Source organism: Rhodamnia argentea, chromosome 1 (assembly GCF_020921035.1).
Source record: "Rhodamnia argentea isolate NSW1041297 chromosome 1, ASM2092103v1, whole genome shotgun sequence".
In the NCBI taxonomy this organism is placed as follows: Eukaryota; Viridiplantae; Streptophyta; class Magnoliopsida; order Myrtales; family Myrtaceae; genus Rhodamnia; species Rhodamnia argentea.
In genome coordinates this window covers 2789863-2812437 of record NC_063150.1, presented here as the reverse complement: position 1 = coordinate 2812437, position 22575 = coordinate 2789863, and the positions used below count along the sequence as shown (strand labels likewise).

At 40.0% G+C, this 22575-nt stretch overlaps 2 protein-coding genes and 1 long non-coding RNA gene across 4 annotated transcripts; 2 read left to right on the top strand and 1 right to left on the bottom strand.

Moving 5' to 3' along the window:
* Positions 1–6400: 6400 nt before the first annotated feature.
* LOC115743417 (glutathione transferase GST 23-like) lies at positions 6401–7623 on the top strand. Its single transcript, XM_030678181.2, has 2 exons — positions 6401–6737; positions 7123–7623. Exons 1-2 carry the CDS (start codon positions 6420–6422, stop codon positions 7486–7488), a joined length of 684 nt encoding a protein of 227 aa, XP_030534041.1. The 5' UTR covers positions 6401–6419; the 3' UTR covers positions 7489–7623.
* LOC125315105 lies at positions 6784–7218 on the bottom strand. The gene is made up of 2 exons (XR_007198465.1): positions 7081–7218; positions 6784–6964 (listed from the first exon to the last, which is right to left on the bottom strand). It is a non-coding gene; the product is annotated as an uncharacterized LOC125315105 (long non-coding RNA).
* Positions 7624–16706: 9083 nt separating the features above from the next.
* On the top strand, positions 16707–22239 carry LOC115743404 (PH, RCC1 and FYVE domains-containing protein 1). Of its 2 annotated transcripts, XM_030678164.2 has the most exons (9): positions 16707–17085; positions 17672–17758; positions 18084–18173; positions 18300–18386; positions 18492–18593; positions 18674–20743; positions 20829–20975; positions 21152–21561; positions 21717–22239. In XM_030678164.2, the coding sequence occupies exons 1-9, from the start codon at positions 17038–17040 to the stop codon at positions 21883–21885; spliced, it is 3210 nt and encodes a 1069-aa protein (XP_030534024.1). In that variant the 5' UTR covers positions 16707–17037; the 3' UTR covers positions 21886–22239. The 2 variants fall into 2 exon arrangements, with proteins under 2 accessions (XP_030534024.1, XP_048135117.1); XM_048279160.1 differs by lacking the exon at positions 18084–18173.
* Positions 22240–22575: the final 336 nt, after the last annotated feature.

Genomic DNA, 22575 nt, shown 5'->3' with positions numbered 1-22575 from the left:
AAATAATAATAAAAAAAATGACATAAAATTTCAATCGGGCCAGGCCCGCCCACTTGCCCCATTTGGGTCTTTTTCAGCCCAATTATCTCCCTCTTTTTCTTTCTCGCCCGGGTCCCGTCCGCAGCCCATCTCTCTTTTTATTTTCCTTCAGCCCATTTTTTTTTTCCTTCCCAACCCATCTTCTCTCCCTTTTATTTCCTCAGCCCATCTTCTCTTCTTTTTTTCTCTTCAGCCCACATCTCTCATTTTTATTTTCATCAGCTCACATTCACCTCCCCACATCACTATTTCCCGCACACTCACGTCACTCACAAATTCACCACATACTTCACGTGCTAATCACCTACCCACGTCGACGTCAAACGGATTTTACGCTTGTCCACACAAGCAAGCTTGGGGAAGGAGGCAGCTTATGCATAAAACATGAGAGAGTTGGCAGGCTAATGGTTGGTTGGTTGGGTTCGGTTCGGGGAGCGACCAAAAAAATAGAGAAAAAAAAAAAAGAGATGAAGTAGAGGGAGTTTGAGAGAAGTTGAGTTGCGATAGAAGCCGAACCCGGTCGCGTCTTGGCCGGAGAGGATCGTCGCCACTCACCACCACCTCCTAGTTGTCGCTTACAGCCGGCCGAAGTTTGAACAGGTTCGCCTTTCTTGTAGGTTTTTCTGTCTCGACGAAGGGGCTCGTCGGACAGAGACCTCCCATTGCTTGGTCCGGCGAGCTCCCGCTTAATTAATGAGTTAGCTTACATACTGTAGAACTTCTTTTCGTGTTGTTTGTTCTTTGCGTTTCAACTACTCGTCTCGGTCCCACCTGCTCGCCGTTCACACTCCTCATGTCACCAATGAAGTAACCCCGCATTCCACTGTGAATATTTCTTTCCAAAATACTTGTTTGCGCCCGTTTCCACGTTAGCCTTTGGTCAGCTGCGCTTGCCTTGTGGTGATCTGTGGATCGTCGTTTTGGACGGTCGGCCGTCCGGGAAGACCCGACAACGCAAGACAGAACTTCGGCGCGACACCTCGAAGGCGAGGGACCCGAGATTTACAGAGATGAAAACCGGGGTGAGCTCGGCTTGAGTGGGGCCTGGAGCGACGAGCATAGCCCAACGAAACGGCCGCGAGATATGAGATACGCTCTGGCGAATGGGAGCTTGACCGCAGGCAATGGCATGGCGGCCGGACCTCGATGACGTGGTCTAGGCACTCGGTGAACAGAACCGCCTTGCACTCGGGAGATCCGGTGACTGTGCAGCGAACGAACCCCGATGGTGCGGTAAACGAACACGAATCGGTGACGAGGCCCGGCGTGAGCGAGAGGGGACGCAGGCTCCGAACGGTGGCAGTCCGACGTGGCGACGAACACGGCTTGGCACTCGGTGAACGGGACCGGTTGTCCTCCAGGAGGTCCACTGCGGCTCGACCTCGCGGTGTGCTACGAACGGATTTCGGCGGTGCGACAAGTGAGTCCCGGCGGGGTGGTGGCGCGATGACCGAGTCCCGGCGGTGCAGCGGGTAAAGGTTGTTGGAGTCATTGGCATGGCGTCGTCGTTGAGTTTGCGGGGAGAAGATGCCGCATGAAGGAGACGATGAACAGTAATAATGGGGGGGCCGATTCACGTTTTTTGTTGGCTGTTTGTGGGCTTCGGATGAGCTGGCCGAATAAAGAAGAAAACTGGGCCCGAGAGGTTGGGCTAATGAAAGATAAAAGAGAAGTTGCTGGGCCATTCGGATGGGCTAAAAAAAAAAAAAGAAGAAGAAGAAGAAGAAGAGACTAGGTCAAGCGAACGGGCTGGCCGAGAAGAAAAGGAGAAGGGGCTGGGCCTGTCTTTGAGTCGGGCCCGAAGTGAAGAGAAAAAGAAGAGGAGATTGGGCAAGTGGGCTTGAGCTTCTTTGTGTCAATCAGGCCCGGTTCGGGTCCTCTCTCCCGAGCCCGAACAGGTCCGACGGCCCGATCCAGGCCCGGGTCCGAGAACCCGACCCGGGCCCGGTTCCCTTTAATAAAATATTAATAAAAAATAAAATAAAAATCAAAAAATCAAAAAAAAAAAAATCAGAAAAATTTCAGAAAATAAAAAAAATGTTTTCTTTGACCTTTTCACCCATAATGTGAATTTTAAGCCTTAAATTGGTGTTGATTGAAGACTGATGTCCAATCCGGTCTGATAATCGTTATAATTCGACCTTCGAGTCGAAATTGTTTGTTTAAATATCGTCATCATAGATTTGGTCCGCATGTGCTTATCCCGATCTTTATTTGGCATATTTACTCGATTAAGTGTTTACAACACTGTCTTTTGAAAAATTGTCTGTTAATCGCCTTCCTTAGTTGTTAGGTTAAGGATAAATAGGTAATTGCACGAAATGTCAAAAAACATTATGCATGATCATTTAGTACGGATTAGATACCCGATAAGCTTAAAATGATATGCAGAATGTGTGGTCACCTTAGGAAATGTCAACTGGTTAGGTACCGAAAGGGCGCTAATTATCTAGTTAGCGTAAACAAGTCCCCGAACCTAGAAGCTCTGGTTACATAGGAATCGAGATAACCCTCCCATGTCTCGATTGGTTTCTAGCCGACCCCAATAGGCTAGTGGCGACTCTTAATAGCATTTTAATTTGCTAATCAATAAAAAGAAATCCAACGTCACGCGAGGTAGGACTTGGGAGAGCCCACGCCATTGATCTATGTCAATACCTCTAAACCCCGCCGGACCCTTCGCGGGAGGCCGAAGGCGAGGTCGCGACAATTTTGATATTAGATCCATTGAGATCTTTAGACTTTATTTATTTATTTCAATTCAGGACTTACGGTTTGAAGGAGCAACGATAAAGTAAAAGATTTTTTCCGCCGATTTTGGTTTAAAGTAGTCAAAGATTTGCTCTTTAAACGCGTGACTTTTATCCCGAAAATTTATCTTGTTATCCGGAACTTATTCTGTTTTGAAACTATCTGCGAATTGTCAATGATTTGTTTCTCTTATTTTTTGCGGAAATGAATGAAATGTTACTTTGAACAAAAAAAAAAAAACTCGAAAAGCCACCCCTTGACAACGTACTACAAACGTGGTTTGACATATCAAATATCTTTTCTAAGAGACAAGTTAAGATGCCTCAAAATTCTGTTTTCCAGACGATGGAAGGATTCAATCAAGAGTACAACATCAACTACGAAGAAACGATATCTTATGTTGCTCATCTCACAATCGTAAGTGGTAAAGATGAGCGTCTTAGTAAAAATTTAGGGGTAGGGAAAATGAATTACTTTGTGGCTGCTCAATTCCTTTTCTTCATTACCCCATTGAGCTGGGTCTTTTCTCTTACCTGGCCTAGCTACGAGGCTCCGGCTAGGTCATCTCACAAATGGGCCTAGCCCCTATCTCTTTGGGCCGTTGCCACTAGGCCATTCATTACCCTTGGTGCATATTTTGCCTGATCAACTAATTGTTTCTTGGAGATTATTAAACATAAAATCGGGTTATATGATCTGCCTTCCTATTGATGATATGATCTCCCTTCCTATTGATTCCTTTTAAATTTTTGAAATTCGTTATGGTGAGTTTAGAAAATCGGTTTGCCTCGAAAGACGAAGTCCGAACATTGAGATTGATACGATGATAGTGACATTCTCAAACTTTCGATTCATGAATCAACAATAAATATCAATGTTTAATCCTGTTTATGCCTCTGAGGACGTTGTCCTAATAATTTGGGATTAGAGAGTTGTTCCTTTTTCTTTTTGGCAACTCGATGTAGAACAATGGAATTTTACGTACTTTGTTGCAAATTTTTTTTTTTTTGGGTCTAAACTTTTTTGCAATTTCAATCCACCCGGAATTACAAAAGCTTAACACGGTTGTGCATTGAAATCGCATTGGATAATATGGACAACCCATGTTCTTTTAAGCCGAAAACAGAAACAAATGTATTCGTAATTAAATGATCTAACCATATTTTTTCCTAGCGGGTTAATGTGATATCTCAATAATAAATTAATTATGTTTGAAAATCTGATTTAAGAATTCACATGATATGTTTGAAAGGTCGTGTTACTTTAATAGATGGTCTTTAATTTTTGTCGACAATAATTGTGGTGAATTGTTTTAATGTTGTGCTATTTTAATTTAGGGTGTGTTTATGTCACGGAAAACTCCATGCTAAAAAACATATTTTTAGGAAATCATTTTCCAAACAAATTGTTAGTTTTTCTTTATTTGGTGATATCGAAGTTTTAAACATTATTTTATATTATTATATTATACTTATTTACCTTTTTCTTTTTTTCTTGTACCTCGCCGATCGTCGAGCCACGGAGAGGCTCGACCTTGCTCAACACTGGCGAGGTCGAGCCTTAGCGGGCAAGCTCGCCTTGCCACAGGCACATGCCAGCAAGGCTCGAGCTCGTCGGCCCGTGCATGTGGCTGGTCATCGGCTGTTCTCGAGGCCCCATAACCAATTAAGGGAAAGAAAAAAGAGTAAAAAGAAAAATAATTATTTTAGAATCCAACACTCATTGACGGTGATAGGGAGAAAATATTTTCTGTGAAAGACACATCTTGTATTAGTGAGATCGCTATGTAATTGATTAATCACCATCAGCATCGTGCTTGAATCTCATCATTCTAGACTCTGTATGAACATGCTTCTCACTTTTGATTAAGCGATTATACAATATGTCACTTTCATATAATATATTGATGGACCTGCTAAGTGGCGGCCACTGCCCAACGAACAAGGACAACAATACGTCGGACTCACGCAAACTCCAACGTAACAGTCAAACTCGTTTGTCACTTGGTCTCCTAGGTTGATTTTTTTGCATTTTACAGAGGACTTTTCTAAGATAGATCATGGACAGGAGACAATCTTGCGTGAATCGGGCCACCACTGCAAAAGAAAAAAAAATCCTTAATTTATTGTGATTGTATTAATTTAGTTATTAACTTTTTTTCTTAATTAAGTTTTAATCTTTTACAATTATATCAATTCAATCTATTTGGTCGGCTAGCGACGACGCGATAATTTTTTTAAATATTTTTAAATAAGTTTTTCTTTTTTTTTATTTTACTTTTTTTTAGGGTTCGAGATGGCAGCCCTGCTGATCACTTGCCAAGGGCCGGCGAGGGCCGTGACCCTCACTAGAGGCCGACATCGCTGCCGACCCAAATCGCAAAAAAGAAAAAAAAAGTAATAATTCAAAAATTTTAAGAAATTATGAAAAAATTGCCACGTCGGTGTTGATTGGCCAAATATATTAAATTGACATAATTGTAAAAGATTTAGGACTCAATTGATAAAAATATACTTTAGAAATGAATTAACACAGTTATAATAGATTTATGACTTTTTTAATAATTTTCCAGCACATGTAAGTTTAATACATTTCAGCCCTTATGTAATAGGGATTGCGTGTTTGACCCGACAACATCAAACATCAAAAGTTCAAATGGATTGGATTCACATTCTTCGGAGTTATTTTAAGAATTTTGTCATGGACTGGACACTTTTGTGAAAGAATATGTCACATATAATCATATTTTCGGAATTTTAATTTTCAGATATGTTCACAGTTTCAAGAAGGTGTGGCCTAGAGAACAAGGCGCATACTTTGCAGATGAAAAATATGAGATGTGACGCAGGAAAATTGAATTTGACTCATTACATATGTTTTGAACCCAACAAACTGACATTTATGCATAGATTAGACATGTCATAACACATGACTTGATTAGAAAGAAAGGTTATGTTTCCTCTAATCTTATCTCTAGGGTTTTAAGTATGCACATATCCGACCTTTAATTTATAACCACCAAACAGAAGTACCCTGATAAAAAAAAATAATAATAACAAAGTATGGATCTTAAAAAAAAATAATAATAACAGCAAAAGAAAAGTGGCCATTGGACATATCCTTTGTGTCTCACTTTTCTTTAAATCAAGGGGAAAATGTCAACGAAAGTCTTAAATTATGTCCATTATGATATTTTTACTTGAACTTTTATACGTGACATGAAAAAACTCCAATTAGTGTTATTTTGACATATTTATTTTAAACTATTTTTTGTAACGTAAAAAGGTTCTAACTTTATATCCACATGATATATTTTTCCTCAGCCAAGGTTTTATTAAATATTTTTCAATCAAAACAACACGATTTTTATTTCGGCGTCATTGTCAGCGTCATTGTCAGAGAATACATATGTCGTACAGATATGAGTTTAGGAATTTTAGTGTCGGGTAAATGTACGATGGGCCGATACTACACGTAGTTTGAGATTTTTTGGTGGCTTTTGTCTTTAAATAAATAAGAAAAAACCTGTGATTTCTCTCTGTAGATAAAGGTTCTTGCAAACTCCCACTGCCCCCACACAGCAAGCAGCCCCACAAAAGAAACCAGTCACCCCCTGAGAGGAAGCTCGAATGGCGAACACAAAAGAAGTGGAGCTCTTGGGGTTCTGGGTCAGCCCCTTCGTGCTGAGGGTCGAGTGGGCGCTGAAGCTCAAGGGCATAGCCTACGACTACATCGAGGAGGACATCTTCAACAAGAGCCCTCTGCTTCAGCGGCTCAACCCTGTTCACCAGAAAGTCCCTGTCCTCGTCCATGGCGGCAGAGCGGTCTCCGAGTCGTTCCTCATCCTCGAGTACATCGACGAGACGTGGAAGCATAGCCCTCTACTCCCTCGCGATCCTTATGACAGAGCCATGGCTCGGTTCTGGGCTTCAGTCGCCGAAGGCAAGGTGAAAACTCTCTTTCTTTTTCTCCTTTTGGGTCCTCTTTTTTTCTAGATCTGTTCTTCTTTGAGGAAGAAAAAAAGAAACAGGGTCTCGATTTTGTTGATAGATCATGTGAAGATTGTGTAGTTTGGCTGGGGGATTTGCTGGTAGGCCTGTTTGATCATCGATCATGTCTCTATCCTCTGTCCAGAAAGCAAAATGGTTACTGTTGCCTTCTCGCTGAATCTAACCTGAAATTGCCTTTTGGATTCAGTATGCTAAACAAAAGAAGAACAGGCAAACAAAATTTGCACCTTCTTGATTTTAAATTGAGCCCGTCTCTAGTTCTTGCATAAAAGATTCATACCTCAACGATCATGATAAAATTCTTTGGTTATTGATCCTTCAGCTTTTAGAGAATGCTTGGATTGCTATGTGCTCTGAGGGAGAAGAAAAGGAAAGAGCCACAGAATTAGCCACTGAAGTTTTGGCACACATTGAGGGACTGATCAAGGGCAAGGCCTTCTTTGGTGGTGAAGGAATTGGGTACTTGGACCTTGCGATCGGTTGGGTCTCTCACTGGCTGCCCGTTTGGGACGAGCTGGGTTCGATGAAGATCCTCGACCCGGCAAAGTTCCCGGCCACCGCAGAGTGGTCCGGCAGGTTCGTCGAGCACCCCTTGATCAAGGAAAACTTGCCGCCGAGGGACAAGATGGTGGTCTATTTCCGCGACAGGCGGCGCAGCTGGATGATGGCTTCCAAGAGTCATGCCTAAGCCAAGATTGAAAAAGGTTCTGTTCTTGTTCATATGGAATAAAGTGATGCTGAACGTTCCGCAGATAATAGTAATGTGTTGGATGGAGCCAAACATCTATATGTATACATGGAAATGGAATGGGCTGAGTAGTTTTCTTTCAGTCTTATATGGTTTGTCTTTGTTGGCATCTGAACAATGTGACGGTGATGGGTTATTAAATTACTTTCAAAATCATTAGTTTACTTACTTTTCTTACCAAAGTTTTAAATCTGTCAATTATTATATGAAATTACCGACCTTTATTTAAGCGATGCATCACTTTCTTTCGGTTAAGTTACCAATTAGTTATGGGGTTCCGACTCTCATGTGTGTTTTTTTATTACCATTGTTTATGTGATTTTAAATTTTTCGAATTTTCTATTGAGTTACCCCTTTTATTTATCCTACTTGCTGAAATTTTAATCCAACAAATTATTTTAGACATTGTTAAATATATATATTTTTTGGAATGGTTATTACCAGTTTTTCTTCAACTAAGTTATTAGACAATTATGTGTTACCAACTCTTATTTGAATAAGTTACAAATATTTCTTTGTTTTGTTTAAAAGTATTAACTTCAGTTTCGTCGGAATTTCTTCCTCGGCGGAATGTTTTCACCGAGAGTCGTTCTTCAACTTTTAATTGAAGGGAGACAAGTCGTTTGGCAACTCCAAATAGGAAATATTCAGGCAAATAAGGAAACCAACAATATAAATTTCAATAATATTGTGCAGACACAAATCAAGCCAGAATTTAATCAAAGACAAGGATGGGAACATACAAACATCACAACAGGTCTAACTTAAACAAACTATGTCGGAATTTAATCGATGGCAAAGCCTTAAAATGCTGAGATATTACATCAGAATTTAATTGACGACGTGAATTTTGAATCTACAGCTAAGAAACACATTGAAATTTAATTGACAACGCGATTTTGGGAAAATAAAAGTACAAAGTAGGAAAATAAAGATCCTGAAAAATGATCAATTGATTTGATTTGGTGCACGGGAGCTCTCTAGTACGAGGAGTTTTGTGATTTATGACCCCATGATCTTGCTGTAGTGGTATCTATCCCCTCGAAGCACGTCTGCTAGTTGTTTCATGATTTCAACTACTGAGGTGGTCTTGAACTCGTAATATACACTTGTCAATTGTTTCATCATCCCAATTGCTTTGTTCTTTTGTAATTCTGAACTTGCAATTGTATCCATGTGTTCCTCATGCTTTCAACTAGCTTTTGCTCATCGACTGATGTTGACAATCATTAGACATTAGCCATCGTGTATCGACAAATAATCACTAATTTCTGTCAACATGTGCCAACAATGTCAGCGCGTATCCGATTCCAATATCAATATCGATTGCTATGTTCGTCAATTTTATCTCACGTTCACAGTAGTGTTCATGCATTAGTGACGTGATTGTCCATATTGACAACCTAGTTATATCTAGTGTAAACAACTTCTCTTCTCTCTCACAAAATGAAAAACTTCTCTTATTTGTTGTCATCTTTTATCTACTTTGCACTCGTATTTTGTATTTACGGACTATTCTCAGAAGTTAGCAACATTTATTTCTATTACTTACAAAATTTATTAGATTAATTTAACAATTAGTTTTGGTTACCAACTTTCATTCGAGTCGTTCACTAATGTTTATTTATGTTTACTTAAATTTACTAATTTTTTATCAACAAGTTACTCCTTGTTTTCCTTGCTTGCCAACTTTTAAAGTTATCAAAATTTTGGAAATTACCAACCTACTAATAATATTGCTACCCATTTTTCTCTAATTAAGTTATCAATTAGTTTTGTTTCACAAACTCTAATTCTGAGTTAGTCATCGATGTTTAATCGATTTTTTTAAAAGTATCAAGTTTTCATATATCTGACAAAAAAATTACATAGTCTTATCATTTCAAGTCTTTTCTTTTCTTACCATAATTTTGTTTTGTGATACAAACTCTCATATGAGTTTCTTATTACCAACGTTTATTTGTTTTTAATATCTACCAAATTTTCTATTCAGTTAAAACCTTTACTTGCCCAAATTTACCCCAAATTAATTTTATGACAACAAAAAATCTCAAACTGGTACACTCATGACAAATTTACCCTATATTAGTTCCCGTTAAATTGGGCTAGGGCTTGTTTGGTAACGCTCTTGTTTCTCCGATTCCTGTTCTTTTATTCTCGGGAACAAAAAAAGAACACAAATATAATTGGTAAATTCAGTTAATTTTTCTGTTCTCGTGAAGCAGTTAGTGGCTAGGAAATAGATTTGGATCAAAAGCAAGAAGTAAAAAAAATCTATTTCTTTGTTTCCTGAAACATAATTGTTATCAAACAGGTCTTGACACTACGAAAAATACCAAACTAGTACAATTGTAATAAATGAAGGGTAAAAACTGTTGGGACTATCGTTATCACTTAAAGGGGGTGACTAGGTGTTTACAGAGTATTTAATAAACAATTGTGGAATTATAAGTGAATAAGCTCACAGCTTAACCTTCAGATGATGAGCACACATAAGATCACAGAATAGGCAGTGTGCATGGTTTTACTATCACAAGATATAATAAAAAATGAATAAGGGATAGAGAAACTGCACAAAGAATTTATAGTGGCTCGGCTATGTTCAAGCCTACGTTCACTTCTTCAAGGCGACAGCCAATCGACTGGATTTTACTAGTTAATTACTCAAAGGTTACAACTCAATGATCTCCCTTGAGACAAAGGACTCCACACCTAACGCTCAACACTCATGTGTACTCCTCTAAATATTATAATGAATATATCAAGGAGAATATGAAAAGTTGAAGTTCTCTCGATCTTGAAATTTAGAATCATATTCCCTATTACGCCAACCTTTTTTCTCTTCGACTTTGAGATATCTTTTATACTCCTCCACCTTCAACTATTCGTTGCAAGGCCTCCAGAGGATCGCTCTCCAAAACTACCCATTTGGATGAGACTATATCCCAAAAGAAAATCTCGTAGCCGTTGAGAGTTGCCAAATGAAAGTATTCCCGTTGGAGCCAATCGCTCATATAATTATGATCATAGGTTTCCATAGATAGAGTTCTTCATTAGAAAGGTCGCGCTCATCTCCCTTAATCTGCGTCCTTGATAGATCTTCAAGATAAAGAATCTTCAAGAATGATCCAGCTCGATTAGTAGCTGTAGTGATGATGTAATATATCAATTAAATCATCTTTCAATATATCTCTTGATATTTTAGTCGATGCGCATGAAATGCTTCCCTTATAGCTTGAGCATCATTCCAACGTCCGAGCTTCTCTACTCAACGTCCGAGCTCCACACAACGTTTAAGTCACTTTTTGCTAGATTCAATCATGTGTATCTCCACACTTTTGGATAATCTGCAAAACAAGTATTTTACCGCATTAACACATATCATGAGGACATGGATTATTTTGTCAACTTCAAAATCACTTATGGGTTTTTCTCAACAACACTATCGTCATACGGATGTTGAGAGAGCCCAAATGAGGAATATACCTTATACTAGTGTACTTGGAAGCATCTTATATGCTCAAGTTTGCACTAGTGTAGGCATTATTTTTTCAACAGGACTTCTAGATAGATATAAGTCAAATCCAGTGCACGATCACTAGGTTATTGCTAAGAAGGTTTTGAGGTACTTAAAGACAATGGGCTATATGTTGATCAAAGACAAGTTCACAACTTACAGCTAGTAGGGCATTCAGATTCATACTTCGACGAGAAGTTGATCATTTTTATGTTAGTAGGAAGTGCAGTATCATGAAAAAGTGAGAAACAGAAATCTATAGCATCATCTACCATATAAGTGGAGTTTATAGCATCCGTTTTGGCCGTTACTCAAGATATATATGGCTCTAGAACCTCATTGAGGAGTTGGTGGCATTTGATTTTGTGTATAAACCCATATAGTTATATTGTAACAATAGCTCTATAATGTTGTTTGTTAATAACAACGGAAGTCTCAAGGGATCTAAATATCTGGCGGTCAAGTTTTAACCATAAAGGAAATAGTTAAGAATGGTGACATTATAGTAAAGCATGTTTTTACATATGATATAGTTGTTGACCTACTAAATAAATGTCTTTGCCCTTATATATTTGAACGACCGACATGTCATAAGCATAGGTTTAGCAGTATCATGGGATGCTATTATGACATGTTGTTTAGATGGGCTTAAAAGATCATGGGTGTTGACACCTAAATTTTGATTTTTAGTAAATCATTCATTTAAGTATAAAATGAGAATTATCATAATTCTCACAAAAATTAATTTCTCATGCACTGCATATTTACTTTTTGTCGATCGTGCATATCATTGCATTCAAGCTAGAGGCAAAGCAATTGAACTTAATTTGACATAGGACTGAGCTAGGCTTGGTTTGGATTTTTCGGCAGTCAAGAAGGAGTGTGTGCCGAAAATTAACAAGGCTATTGGAATAATTTTGAGCTTAAATCAGCCCATTTACTGTTTAATTTGGGAAAATCCTTTTAATTAAATATCCATTAATTGAAAAAAAAGGCTTCATGGATGAATATTTTGTCTTCGGATCAAATTGCGATTATCACAAGTTGAGGGACAATTTTGCAAATAATGAAAATGACACGTAAACCCTAGCTCACCATTATAAATACACACGTAGGGTTTACATCGAGGGGGGGACTTTACATGATAATACACGGCCATATGTATTTTTGGTCTACCATATATACAAGTCCAAGCGGTGGTCAACGAAGGACATCCACGAAGACTTACTCTCTCGGTTTCCAGCCCTCCACCGAGTGAACTTGCATATGTATTTTTGGTCTACCATTACGCTACGACGGATTCGTCGCCTTGATCATCACCGTCGGCCCAAGCCGGTTTCGTCCACAAATTGGTACGGATTCGAATTAGGAAAGCTTATCCTTGGAGATTAGGTAACGATCTTGATTTGAAATATTCTGAAAATTGCTTGCTTAATTTGAATGTCGAGTGAATATTGGGTGAATATGGATTGATCTTCTAATATCTATGTGATAATTGCTTAACTTGAATTTTGAGCAAATCTTGTGGATATTATGCCTATCTCTAGAATATTTGACATCTTTTGTTGCTCTATTGAAAATTTCCGAATCCTAAGCATATCGGATAAGATCTGTATCTCGGTTGGGAATTCCGAATGTATCTTTAAAATTCAAGGAATTATCTAAAAAATTTCAGATCTCGAGAGATAACTTTTCTTGAATTAAAAGATATCAATCCTTTGTGGATAGGAGCTTATCTCCTTGAAAATTCTGGAATCCCCTATGAATTTCCGAAAACTCAATAAATATTTGAACATTTTTAAACAAAATTGCCTATAATATATGCTTCCTTGTGCCCGACCCTTCGGAATATTAAATTGCAAGCCTTAACCATGATCTTATGGGATGGGACGGCAATTTAGTATAAGATTTCGTATTCCGCCCTTTGGCGAGAAGTGATGTTGATATCTTATACCACTATCCGCATACTAGCTCGAATCCTCGAGAATATAGCGAATAAAATCTCGCTCTAGCCCGAATCTTCGAGAATGAGAAGATTTATCGGAAAATCGGATTTAAAGGTATATTATGGGCATTTTTGTTTAATTTTGTTCAAATTCATCATTTTCAATTCAAAAATTCGAAAAAATAAAAAAAAAATGGAAAATCCGAAAATAAAAGAAAAGGAAATCAAAATCACAAATCATCAATCGGGAAAAGGCATTTTCATGAAATTTGGTACCGAAAGGGTGTTAATTAAAAATTAACATAATCAAGTCCCCGAATCATAAATCTCTTGTTAGCAGAAAATAAAGTATTCTCCCATACTTTATTTAGGTATCTAATCTACCTACCAAAAACGATTAGTGGCGGCTCCTACAAAAAAAAAAAAAATCAAACCTAAGTCGCGAATTGGTAGGGCTTGGGAGAGTCCGTATTAGGTTAGTTAATTCATCTAATTAACCTAATAATCCATAAACCTAAATTAATTTTTAGGTCGCGACAATGGGATGTTGCTGTTCAATGAAAGTTGTTTTGCTTTGCTCCAATAAAGTTTACATTTGAGTTTTGTTATAGTATCATTTAGATGTGTATCAACCCCCTTGCATGCAATGAAGTATTTATAAATGGGGTTGTTATTGAATATATATATATATATATATATATATAGTGAAAATATCAAGGTATGTGTAAACCTTAAGTAAAGGCTAGGGGCATTTAGTTATTAGTCTTGAGTATATATATTATTATACATAAAGTAAAGTTAACTATAAGGACAAGACATATGGAGGTTCGTTGGAACCATTAAAGGATATTCTCCGGTGGCTTATCAAGTTTCGTGACACATAAGAAAAGAGAATATAACCGACAAAGAGGATGATACATAATAAATCACTATTATGTGAGGTGTTGTCATTCACCATATTGAATCCATATCAGTAGAGTTAATGGCATTCGTGACCATGGAAGGCTCAGATCTCATTGATGCGATTATCGCCATGAATCGATGTTTGTAACTTTATGGGATCGGATTGACTGTTAAGAATATCTTTAGACCAACATAGAAGTGCGCACATATAGTCCAGTTTCAATTAATATTACCCAAGTGGGAGAATATAAGTGTTTTTTATGCGGGCTTACATTAATTAAAAAGGAAAAAGCCACTAAAAATCCTAAACTATGCCCGCCGTGACACATTTACCCCAAACTTTTATTTGTGACACAAAAAACCTCAAACTTGTACGCATGTGACACATTTACCCCAAACTTGTGCTTGTGTGACACATTTACCCCAAACTTTTTATTGTGACACTAAAAACTCCAAACTTATATTCGTGTGACACATTTACCTCAAATTTTTGAAATAAATTTGTTGCACGAATATAAGTTTAGGATTTTTGATGTCACAAAAAAATATTTTGGGGTAAATATGTCACACGGGTATAAGTTTAGGGTTTTCAATGTCACAAGAAAATTTTTGGGGTAAATGTGTCACATGAGTAAAAATTTGAGATTTTTGGTGTCACAAAAAAAAGTTTGGGGTAAATGTGTCACAATTGGCATAGTTCGGGGTTTTTGGTGGTTTTTTCCCTAATTAAAATTGATATTTACCGTTTAATGGGATTGGTCTAATAAGGCAAGATATAAGAATTCTTAATCAGTTTAATGTGGGTTGACTAGTGTGGGCCCGAGTTAGGCCCGACCCATAATGAGAGGGCTCAAGACCAGAAGCTCTATAAATAGGCTCAAGTCCCTTCTCTAGCACTTTAACGCAGAAGCTCATAACGCACATTTTCGTTCTTGAGGGTTTTATCATTTGGCGAGCGCTACGAGAGGGAATAGATGAGAAGCACTTGAGTTCGTCATTGTTCCGCATCAAATCACAATGGATTCTAATCAAAGGTGCACCATTCTTCTCCTAATACATGTAGTATTTCTGATTCCGATTAGACAATCATCGGGCGTGCCACTTTCGTGACCCTACACTCTGATCCGACGAGTAGAGGTGTCGGCTTCCATGAATTCAATACACTAATAGGGATCCCAACAGCGAGAACTAGAACCAATACGAGACCCAAATTTGTCATTGAAGAATTGTCCGGAAATCTTGTGACCCGATTAAGAGAAATTACAAGGGTGAGTCTAGAGAAGTGGAACTTTTCGTGGGATTGGTGAATAATCCCAACCTTGCTTAGGGTTATGTTATTTCTGTTTGAAGTTTACCCAAAAAAAAAAAAAAAAAAGTTCTGATTGAAGAGGGCATCTCTTAGTGATTAAGTGAGGTGCTTGGATGAGATGCTCTCTTTTTATTTATGGGTTTTTCGCAATCCCATGCATTTTGTTCCTTTGATTTCCCTCTCGGGATAAGGTGATTTTGGAATGTTCAGGAAGAAGAAGGAGGAGGAAGAAGATTATCAACAGTAAAATGAAAAGAAAATCAAATAACATGCTTCTGGACAAAAATACGCTCCATTGTGCCACTGTAATTAGCACGTGAGATGCACGGGCTCGCCCGTTGGTGAAGATTTGGCTGGTTAGTGTGCTAGGCTCTTATTTGAAACTAAGTAAGTTAATTCAAGCCCTTGTCCACTTTGGACCTACTTTAAAAAAAATGAGGGTACTTCGAGCCCTTATTTAGAACCTCTCCTAATATCATAAGCTATAGACATGTCTAAATCAAGGGGTATCATATATTATAGAGATATGAGTTACATACATAGCAAATCTATCCAAATCAGAAATATATGTTTGAATTCCACGCATAAATAAAGGCATGACAAATGTGGACGTCCCATTTATTTATTTGGACTATATAATAAAAAATTCGATTATCCTATAACTACCGATATACGAAATACATCATAAATCATGCAAAATTTATATGATTTGATAGGTGAAATTACTATAACTTAGGAATCAAGGAGACTTGGTAGACCGCATCATATAATAGTATCATTAGTGAATTGATAAATTCAGATATGAATCGTGAATCAACTACAGCTAATAGTGATGCTCTAGATTTTCATACTTGATTAACTTGAAAAATTACAGCTTTTATGTGGCCAATGGGGGTAAGATTAAGGGATAATTGGAAATAATTACAGTTTTTATGGGACCAATGTGGCCAAGTTCGCCACCCATACCACATCAAACACCATCATAAATTATCAAAACCTACAACTTACGCCCCCAGTTTGGACAGTTCATCAATTTAAAAGGGGATTCTAATCTAGTGTTATGAAAATGGTAATCCGACCCGATCCGGCCCGGCTAATTACTGTATCCCCACCGAAGTATTGATCTAAATCCAACCACATGGATGTGAAAGTGGACCCGACCCGATCTGGTTCGGCTAATTACTGTATCCCCACCGAAGTATTGATCTAAATCCAACCACATGGATGTGAAAGTGGACCCGACCAGACCCGATCCGGTTAATTACTTTCTCCACACCGAAGGATTGATCTAAAATCCAACCACATGGATGTCAAAGTGGTAAGAAATTCACTAAACAAGAGGAGAAGTACAAGACTTCCAACACGTGGAAGCAAACAAGGAAGCGCGCCAATGTCTCACTCCCTCCCCTTTTGAGCTACAAACCTTCCTAAACTCACTCTCTCTCTCTCTCTCTCTCTCTCCTTCCTAAACTCTCTCTCTCTCATTTGTGTTTGGCTTCCATTTTGGAAGAAATTTTTTTCTTTTCTTCTGTTATACTTAGAAGGGTAATTGAAGAAAAGAAAAAATCTCATTCCTCAACACTTTTCTGGGTACTTTTTGATCATTGTATCAATTGATCTTGATGCAGCAAGATCATCAATTGTTTCAACACTCGTTTTTGTTGGTGATCAAGAATCGAGGCGACTTTCTATGAGAGGCCGAAGTACACGAAACATATGCATCTATGAGGACTAGATCGCCGAAGCTGCCGCACCTGATGCAGTTGTTGCCGCGCTCGCTCCTCCAACAGTTTCCTCGCGGTTGTTTCAGATGGAATGGCAGATCCTGTTAATTATGGGAACCCGGAGCGCGACATCGAGCAAGTGCGTCCTCTCATTTTTCTTCATCGATGGCACATTATTCGGTTGATGTTGATGTCCTCCTCGAAATTCTGATTAACAAATTTATGTCATCTTTCCAAATGTTTCTCCAATTAATTCATCATAAGTAGGCAACTCAGATGATGGCTTTTCATGTTCCAAACGTGGAATGTGTACTGGGTCTAGCCTTATTTTCCAGTCCTGCCCTGTATAGCACAATTCATGAGCGACACCGGCGAGCATATTTGAGAAGCATTTCTTGGGAGAAAACGCAAGTGAAATAGGAATTTTGTGCACAGAGAAAAGAGGATTTATGAACTCCGTTATTAAGAATTTGGGTACTGAGTTTGACGACTGATTTCATCTTGAAGCTCTTTCCAGTTTGTTATAAATAGAAGTTCATGTCATGATTACACTAATGCAAATAATGCCAAATTCATGTCTAAAAGTGAAGTTTTCGCTCATCGTGTGATGGAGAATATCAGGATTATCCTCTGTGAAAGATGTGAAATTGCTTGATGTTGCGAGAAATTCTTTTGCTGGTGATGCTCCTCAGAGGTGAACTTATTTCTATTTCTCCTTTTTGAAGGCACTCACTGCTTTGAAAAAGGGTACTCAGTTAATCAAGTACAGCCGAAAGGGAAAGCCGAAGTTTTGCCCGTTTAGACTTTCAGCGGTGAGTTAGTCGGTTTCTGAGCAATTTCTTTTGGCATGATGATTTCAGAATTATCGCTGATGGTGTGCTCTTCGAAATGATTTTGAACTGTGGCAAGAATGTAGCAGAGAAATAGGAAAACTGGTGTGGTAGTGATCTTGCCTTTCCTAGAAGCATGTTTAGATGTAGAATCTGACCAATTTTCTCATTGAGCAAAGAGTACGAAAGACTGATTTTTCGATCAAAAGTAGATGCTCTTATACGGTTAATCAGCATTACCTATAAGTACTTGAAGGTACCTGCCAGTTAAAATTGATGAATAATTTACAGCTTTACTTCTGAGCAGGACGAAACAACTTTGATCTGGTACTCGCATGGAGAGGAAAGGACTCTGAAATTGGCTTCGGTTTCACGAATAGTTCCAGGACAGAGAACTGTGAGTTAACTTTGTATCTTAGCTCAACCACAAGATGAACAGCTTAGGAATTATATTCACTTCAATTTCAGGGATTTTTCGCTGTTTGATCATTAATCAAATCAGTTCCAATGTGATATCTTGTAGGCTGTTTTCAGAAGGTACTTGCGCCCGGAGAAGGATTACTTGTCGTTCTCACTTCTATATAATAACGGTGAAAGGTCTCTCGATTTGGTTAGTCATTCACGCCGAATTATACCATGAATGCAACTTCTTTTTATCACTTCCAATAGAGCTTTGAATTAACGGTGACAATTATGCCGATGTTGTTGATCGTAGATCTGTAAGGACAAAGTTGAGGCGGAGGTGTGGTTATCTGGACTTAAGGCAATAATCCAAACCGGACAGCAGCGTAGGCGCACCAGAAGTGATATCCCAGATGTGAGAACATATATATGTGGATGAAAATTCCTCCTAGTGCCATTTCATTAGCCTTACTCTCACCTTTTTCGACTCTGCAGTTGCATACAGGCAGCGAACTCGGTCCAAGTGGTCGACCGTTTGGCGCAACATTTGAGTACACTTCGAGTATTACTCGTGGCAGAGTGTCCGTTGAGCTTCCTCGTGAATCTTCCGTGAGTTTGGCAAGCTCAGATGTGGGTTCTGAATGTGCAAATATGCAATTGAGAACAAGCACAGGAGATGGTTTCAGAATTAGTGTTTCGAGCACTCCTAGCTGTTCAAGCGGCGGGTCTGGGCAAGATGATATTGAGTCGCTAGGAGACGTTTATGTCTGGGGAGAGATTTGGAGCGAGGGGCCCGATCACCGATCTGTGAGTTGCCCGAGGAAGATCGATGTCCTGACTCCTCGGCCGTTGGAATCAAATGTAGTTCTCGATGTTCATCAGATTGCGTGCGGGACTCGCCATGTGGCCCTTGTGACAAGACAAGGCGAGGTCTTCACATGGGGCGAGGAATCTGGGGGACGGCTTGGCCATGGGAGCGAGAGGGATTTCAGCCGTCCCCATCTCGTCGAATTTCTAGCAGTCACGAACGTGGACTCTATCGCCTGCGGCGAGTATCACACGTGCGCGGTGTCTATCTCTGGTGATCTCTTCAGCTGGGGTGATGGGACTCACAATGCGGGGCTTCTCGGTCACGGCACTCATGTTAGCCACTGGTTGCCGAAGAGAGTGTCCGGCCTAATGGAAGGAGTTCAGGTCCTGTCGGTTGCGTGCGGAACCTGGCACACGGCATTAGCGACATCCAGCGGAAGGTTGTACACCTTTGGCGACGGGACGTTTGGCGTGTTGGGCCACGGGGATCGTGAGAGCGTCGCTTATCCTAAAGAGGTGCAATTACTAAGCGGATTGAAGACCATCAAGGTCGCTTGTGGGGTGTGGCACACAGCGGCGATCGTGGAGGTGATGATGAGCCAGTCGTCCGGCGCCAACATCTCGTCGAGGAAGTTGTTCACATGGGGAGACGGCGACAAGTACCGTTTGGGGCATGGAAACAAGGACACTTACTTGCTCCCTACCTGTGTCTCCGCGCTGATCGATTATAACTTCCATCAGTTAGCGTGCGGGCACACAATGACCATCGCCCTGACTACGTCGGGCCACGTCTTCACCATGGGAAGCACGTCGTACGGCCAGTTGGGGAATCCGAATTCGGAAGGGAAGGTGCCTTGCCTTGTGCAAGACAGATTAGTCGGTGAGTTCGTCGAAGAGATCTCTTGTGGGGCATTTCATGTGGCCGTCTTGACATCGAGAAGTGAAGTGTACACTTGGGGAAGAGGCGCTAATGGTCGATTGGGTCACGGGGATGTCGACGATCGCAAGATGCCCACCATGGTCGAAGCGCTCAGGGATCGGCACGTGAAGAACATATCGTGCGGCTCGAATTTCACGGCCAGCATATGCATCCACAAATGGGTGTCCGGAGCAGATCAATCCGTGTGCACCGGCTGTCGCCAAGCATTCGGTTTCACTAGGAAAAGGCACAACTGCTATAACTGCGGCTTGGTTCACTGTCACGCTTGCAGCTCCAAAAAGGCATTGAAAGCGGCACTAGCGCCTACTCCGGGAAAGCCTCATCGGGTTTGCGACACGTGTTATGCGAAACTAAAAGCTGCCGAAAGCGGCGGCATGTCCTATATGAAAGGAAAAGCCAACACCATGCGACAGTCGATCGACACTCGGGAGAAAATGGAGAGGGGTGATGTAAAGTCCTCCAGGATCCTGCTCTCGCCGACCATCGAACCAGTCAAGTACATCGAGGTGAAACCTGGGAAGCTGGGGGCTAGAGCCGAGCCCTCCGTGATACGAGCTTCCCAAGTCCCATCCCTCTTGCAATTGAAAGATATCGCGTTCCCCAGTTCATTGAGCGCTCTGCAAATTGCTCTGAAACCGGTGGTTACTAATCACACGCCGCCTCAGTCCGCCCCCAACTCCAGACCCCCTTCGCCGTACTCAAGGAGACCAAGCCCCCCGCGATCCACAACGCCAGTTTTTTCTAGATGCGTGATTGACAGCCTCAGCAAGACAAATGAATATTTGAATCAGGAAATAACAAAGCTACAGAATCAGGTATACCAAACACATAGAGCACACAACAATGCCAAGTTGTTTTCCCACAATCTGTAATGTTGGTCCTTTTCTTGTGTTCCTTCAGCTTAGGACTTTAAAACAAAGGTCTGATTTTCAAGACATGGAGATAAAGAAACTGCATAAAGAGGCGGAAGGAGCTGCTCTTAAGGCTGCGCAAGAGTCTTCTAAATGTTCCAAAACCAAGGAAGTCGTCAATTCCGTGGCAACTCAGGTACGCACGAAATCATGTGCTTCGCAGTACTTCAGAAAGCAAGTATCCATCTTATTCCTGGTCCGTGTATGTTCAAGACGTGGACTGGTATTCAAAAAGAAAGTGTTGAAGTGGACTGTCTGTTTATCAGATGTGAAACTGAATTCCACTAACATGCGTTCCTTGACCAATTTCAGTTGAAGGACATGATGGATAACCTACCGCCTGAGGCTCACAACAACGAGAAGTTCAACGCGTTGTATGCTCAGGTCGAGATGTTTCTTAACACCGATGCCATGCCGGAGAATTCATGTTCCTCGTCAGCAAATGTGGGGAATGATCGGCATCGATTAAGCATGGATCAAGCCGATACAGTGGGTGTGAACGACTCATTGAATGATAATCAGACCGGCACAAATGAGGACAGTAGCGCCTTGCTGATGCAAGGAGCCGCACCTCAACAGAACACGGAGATCAGCTCCAACTCTTCCTCTGTCACGAGGAAAGATGGGCTCTCGCAAGTGATTGAACAATTCGAACCTGGTGTCTACATTACTGTCGATATTCTTCCTAATGGTGTCAAGGCTTTCAAGCGCGTCCGATTCAGGTGCAAATGCATATTTCTTGTTCTCAATCAGATTTGCGCATCACCAAATTTTTAGGATCCCCCTGAAAAATAAATCTAATTTATCGTGTCCCGGTCTACTAATACTTCCCTTGTGAAATTCTTTTTTCATTTAAACACAATCATCTTTGTTACAGCAAAAGGAGATTCGCCGAGCAGCAGGCAGAAGAATGGTGGAACAAAAACAAAGATAGGGTGTTCAAGAAGTACCCGCCATTGATGACGAGCATTAGCCCCGCAGGAACATCTAGCAATACATCAAACGCTGGAGAAGCTAACGACGAGGCTCAATCTTCAGAATGTTGATTCATTTATGTTCCTTTTTCCTTTTCCTTGGACTGTAGGATGCAGATAATTAACTCAGGATTAGCTTGTAGAGGTAAAAAGAGAATCCGAATTTGTGTTAGGCAACAAGCACAGTGCATCCCTGAAGTAGTTTGGCCCTGAATCATGAACATGGGTTGAGAGAATTAAAAGATAGACACTCTCAGAAATAGCATGTTTTGCAGCTTCTTCAACATTTAGTTGTTGAACCCTTTGTCTGGGTTTGGCCTTTTTTCCCCAGTGGTTTTTTTGATAGTTGTAATTGTAGGTGTGAAAATTTGTAATTTGTGAAGGTACCACCTGCAATATCACTTCTTATGTTAGCATCTTTTCATTTCATTTATTTTGGTTCAAATCAAATAGGGATAATGTCCTTTCCCAACTTATTGTTCTACTGCTTGTTCACTAGTGTTGAACACATACAGTTCCAAAATCTTTCAAATTAGCATTAGTGGAAAACAAGAATGCCTTTCTTTGTCCTTCGACGAGACTACTGCACTTGACAAGTGGAAAATACAAGAACACCAACATTGCTATTCAACCGGAAATTTCATTATTTATTGGCTTTGCTCAAAGAGTCAAACCAGGTCATTCACTTCACCCAGGCAAAAGGGAGTAATCAATCCTAATATCAAATCCCTTTTCATTTACATGCACAAAATATCATAGTTT